The sequence below is a fragment of the Nansenia antarctica genome (assembly GCF_963989245.1).
Source record: "Nansenia antarctica genome assembly, chromosome: 11".
Classification (NCBI taxonomy): domain Eukaryota; kingdom Metazoa; phylum Chordata; class Actinopteri; order Argentiniformes; family Microstomatidae; genus Nansenia; species Nansenia antarctica.
In genome coordinates this window covers 4,416,141-4,421,140 of record NC_137681.1, presented here as the reverse complement: position 1 = coordinate 4,421,140, position 5,000 = coordinate 4,416,141, and the positions used below count along the sequence as shown (strand labels likewise).

The following is a 5,000-nucleotide window of genomic DNA, read 5'->3' as shown; positions in this document are numbered from 1 at the left end:
GAGGGTGGGAAGGAAATGTGTGTAGGAAGGTGGCAGAGAGAGAGAGAGAGATATGGAAAAAGAGAGAAAGAGAGAGAGAGAGACGTAGAGGGAGAACAAGAACGGGGGAGATGGGCGACGGAGACCCACTTTTTGGTGTGTGTGTGTTTTATGACAGCACAAAAAAACCCCAGAGAGAATTGTCAGTTTCATTATACACCGTCAAAAAACACATATTTACCCGTCACAGATGAAGAATGAAGTGAAGCCGTATTTTGCTAGGCTAGTTTATTTTGAGATATGTTAAGATCTGCCAGAATCACCTCCGGCAAAGTTCCTAATACAGAGAAATGAGGAAAGTAATTCGACTTTTTTTTTTAAACTTACTTATATGGCACAAACATCCTCTGAAGTCGAGACAATAACATCGTCTGTTTGCTCCGGGCGTTAGCGCGTGGGTCTGTGGAGTGTTCTCTAAAAACATGAGAGGCTTCGGGGGTTTAACTTGACAGAGTACACTGTACAGTCTTGTGTCTCGTATGTTATTATACCACACATTCTGTACATACATACATACATACATACATACAGTACATCATAACAGCTGCAATTCTGTTATGTGACCCTAGCCCCGTTTTTTTATCTAACTGTTTAGAAACGACAACACTTGAAGGTCAGGTATTGAGATGGAGATTGGGTTTTTGCGATTAGATAATGTCATCGCCGCCTCTCTCCAACTCTCTTTCTCTTTCCCGCTTTCCTTACTCTGTACGTACCCTTTTAAGAACGGTGGTTGGTCGTCGTTGTGTTGCTCCGCTATCATCAATATCAACAAGGTGTGCTTGTGTCTCTGTTTGAGAAGGAGGAGTACACCCCCCCCTCCCCTCCCCCCTCCCTCCCTCCCGCTCTTTCAGTGAGGTGGTACATCGTACATGTAGTAAAATGGTGGATGTTGTTCAGATATGAGCTCAGATCGGGGGGTCAGGGGTATACACAGGCTTTGATGCTAAAGCCTTAAATCTCCGATAAGGCAGAGTCACAGGAGGAAGGATTTCCAGTTCAACATTGATGCTGCCTGAGTAGACAGGCCATGCAGAGGATTATACATAATTACACAAAGATTATGAAGTCCCAGTACCTCCTCGCAAAATATAATTTCACTGGCTGGATGATTTTGTGGTGTGTGGGGGGGATTGAATTGTCTGGGAGGGATTTTTGAGAGAGAGAACTCTCTCTCTCTCTCCCATCTCTCTCTCTCTCCCTCTCTCTCGTTCTGTCTGTCTCCCTCACTCCCTGTTTCTCTCTCCCCCTCCCCCTCTATGTCCCTCTCTCTCTCTCCCTCCCATCTCTCTCTCTCTCTCTCTCTCTCTCTCTCCCATCTCTCTCTCCTTCTCTGTTTGTCTCCCTCACTCCGTTTCTCTCTCCCCCTCCCCCTCTATGTCCCTCTCTCTCTCTCTCCCTCCCATCTCTCTCTCTCTTTTTCTCTCTCTCTCTCCCTCACTCCCTGTTCCTCTCCCCCTCCCCCCCTGTTTGTCTCTGTCTCTCTCCCACCTCTCTCTCTCTCTCCCTCCCTCCATCCTTTCTCCCTCACAAAGTAAAAAAAAAAGAAAAAAAGTCATGCAATAAAGGTTCGGGAACAAAAGGTCATGACCACTCTTCTCTCTCTCTCTCTCTCTCTCTCTCTCTCTCTCTCTCTCTCTCTCTCTCTCTCTCTCTCTCTCTCTCCTTTTTTTACACTCTCTCCGTCCCTGCAGGTTTGACTTCTGCAAAGACGGAGGTGGTGATGTCCACCGCCACGGTGGGGGGGGGGGAGTCCAGAATATGCAACCGCCTCCGCCTCTGTCTGGCCACGCAGAGGGGGGGGGGAGGAAGGGCTGGAAGGAGATCCCCTGCACCACCCGCCACCTGGAACAACGTGGGACAACCTTCTCTCCTCCCTCTCTCTCCCGCACTCGCCCCGTCGCCATCATCCCCTCCCTCCAGGGGCGCGACCGCGAGGGGGCGGGCGGGGTTAGCCGGAGAGGCGCCGGTGGCGGGGGGGGACTCTCTCTCAGCCACGCGCCCCCCCCTCCACCTCCCCCTCCTCCCGCCTCCTCAGAGACTGTTCTGGGAACAGAAACGAGGAGGCCCGCCAGTCGCGCTCGCCGCGCTCGCCCCCCCCACGGTGTCCTCCACACCGGACCGGGAACAGCGACAGCGACCCCCCCCGGTCACACACCACCACACCCCCCCAGCAGCATCCCTACCTCCGAAGCTCCGGTGGAAGAACCGAGGGAGGAGTGGGAGGAGGGGCGGGCGGGGGGTATATTCCGACACACGCGCCTGGTCACCTCAGTAGTGGCCGCCGCCGCGCCAGGGGGAACAGTCGCCATTGGTAGGAACGCTGTCGTCATGACGACCGTGGCGGAGCTGGAGTCAGGGGGGCGGGGCCACAGAGAGGCCATGATGGATGGGCTGGGTGAACAACAGCACATCGCCCCCCTGGTGGCGGCGGGAGGGAAGAACTGCTTCCTGTCTGTGTCCGGAACTGTAGGCAACAGCAGCAGCAGCATAGGGACTGGAATTGCCTGTGCCAAACCCTCTGTGAGTTGATCAGACTATCCCCCACGGAGTCTACAGGAAGAGAACCCGCCTCCCCCCACCTGTGTGGATAGTCGGGGGGGAAGGGGGGGGTTGGGGACCAATCGGATGATGGCTCTGGTTTCTTGAACCAACCAATCACACCAGACTGGACTGCAGACAGAACAGAAGAGAGAGGAACGTATTGATACATTTAAGAACATTGAATTATTAAGAAAAATACACACACACAGTACACACACAGAAAACACACACACAGAAAACACACACACACACAATGTGAATACATGTGAAACAATGCAGACAAACTAACTGACTGACTGGGGGTGTGGTGGGAGCTTGATTTAAAAAGTGTATAAAAAAAAGATAAATGATTTATATGCCACTATTTAAACGAAGCTTCTACATAGAAAAACCACGATAGTGTGTCATATCTATGTTGTTTCTCTATTGTAAAGAAATCAAATTATATATGTCATATATATGTCATATATATTTGACATACAAACGTGACGAAATAAAGACAAAAGAATACCGTGTTAAAGTCAGTGGTTTCTTTTCTTCTCGTTTATAATAATAATACCGTCTTTCAGAGTGACCTTGTCCTCTGCAGGGGTGGTGAATGAGTCAGTGTGTAACAAAACAAGTTATTCCTACTGAACAATACCCACATCTTCAACAGGTATGCCTGCCTACTGAATGATGCACGGTTATGTGAAATACCTCCCTGTTTCCCCTTGGAGACATCAACTCAATCACAGCCAACACCGGCGAGACTTCTCAAGCGAGAGCTCTCTAGATATTATGGCAATATATCTTCGAAAAAAACGTTCTGAGCAGGATCGCTGTCCCTTGTATCCATGGCAACAGCGACCCGTAGAGTTGGGTAGGGTCTTCCTCCCCTGGCAAACGAGATCCCTCCATTTACTAATAGAGTGTCGTTGGGAATTTAATCATTTATTTGTTTTATCTCCCCCCCCAAAAAAAAACAGCCATCCCTAATTATGTTGCCAGCTCATTATTTAGCATCAGCTATTTACGAAACTGCAGAAGGCAAGCAAAAAAAAAGTTTCAACTGAACTGGCGCATCTTCAGGTGAGAATGTTTTGTTTTTTTTCTTGTGTGGAGGGAAGTTAATTAGCCAAAAGATTAAAGCATTGGTGTTGGGGGGGCTGTCTCAGGTCCTGTTTCACAACAAAGAACATTATCGCGGAGGGAACGGTTTGTCTTCCCTGCAAATTAGCACGGCTCTTTCTTCCATTTCATCGGCTTTCTAGAAGCTAGCGGAAGAAAAAACATGATGGTGCAAAATGTATCGGTGACTAATGAGGAGGCGGAGTAGTGTTCTGTTCTGGAAGGGTCTGTTCTGGACGGTAGCCTGCAGCAGAGAAAGGAAGCCATGCTAGGCACCAGATGTTGTCTCAGTGATCTGTCTCGCATTGGCATCTTTGCCATGTTTTGTCAGTTTGCGCGGCGAGATACAGATGCTCCATCCCGGATCAACTCTTCAGCCAAAACGGCTGAAGTTTGGACTGGAAAAAACAAGGATATAGCTCCCCCTGCTAGCTTATCAAAAACACACAACAACACAAGAATGAGCTTTAAGGAAAGATAGCACATGATAGGACCGCTTGTAATAGCTTGATAGAAGTTTAATGTGCGAGCGAAATGTTGGTAGAACTGTCAAGCAAGCAAGGAACCCCCTGGAGAGCTCACCCACACAAATCGGATGTTTTCAGGCCTCAAAAAGTGGTCTAATGTCCACACAATTAGACCCGGCTATGCCTCGATGCCGATATATCGAGAATCAGAACAAAGTCAGATGGTACTTATCTTTTCTATTCATTGGGGGGGCCTATTCGTATCTGCCGGAAATACACAACAGATGCTGTTCCAGACTCCCACTTCTGAGGTCTGAAAACATCTGTCAAACTTTTTGAACAGTTTAACTGAGGCCCCTTTAAAGGCATATGCACAACGGCACACGCAACGACGCCAATGTCTTTTCCCGTCATCACAGCGTGATTGACCGAAAGCCGAGGTGCGAATTCGAGGCCTGGCATTTCACCCGTTTGTCCGTGATCGGTGAAGCACATTATCAACCCATTACAGCCACGGACATCTCTCACAGACGTTCACTCACTCCCCAAAGGTAAGTGGAAGCACTACAGTAGAAGCGAGAGGTGATAGATTGACTCTATAAAGTCCTGTGTGTGCGTTCACGATGCATAACAAACAGATGGGTCGTAGAACGTGTCGCCAAAGGTGCCGGTTCTGGCCGGAAAAACAGACAAATAAACGTTAACCTCTCTAGGCCTATGTACTGCATTCCAGCGTGAGGCGGCGGAATTGATTTCTTCAAGGAAATTAGTAGTATTTGATTCAGTCTCCATGCATCTGGCATTGAAAGGACCTTCTCCACTCCGATCGATAACACCTCT

The 5,000-nt window shown here is 48.9% G+C and overlaps 1 protein-coding gene across 1 annotated transcript in view; it reads left to right on the top strand.

Moving 5' to 3' along the window:
* Positions 1–2,571, top strand: part of nrg3b (neuregulin 3b) — a gene marked incomplete at both ends in the record, with an annotated part of 198,311 nt that extends 195,740 nt beyond the window's left edge. The window contains one exon of the mRNA XM_080541895.1: positions 1,734–2,571. Coding sequence (XP_080398021.1) covers positions 1,734–2,571 — 838 coding nt within the window. The remainder of the gene's footprint in view (positions 1–1,733) is intronic.
* Between the last annotated feature and the right edge of the window lie 2,429 nt (positions 2,572–5,000).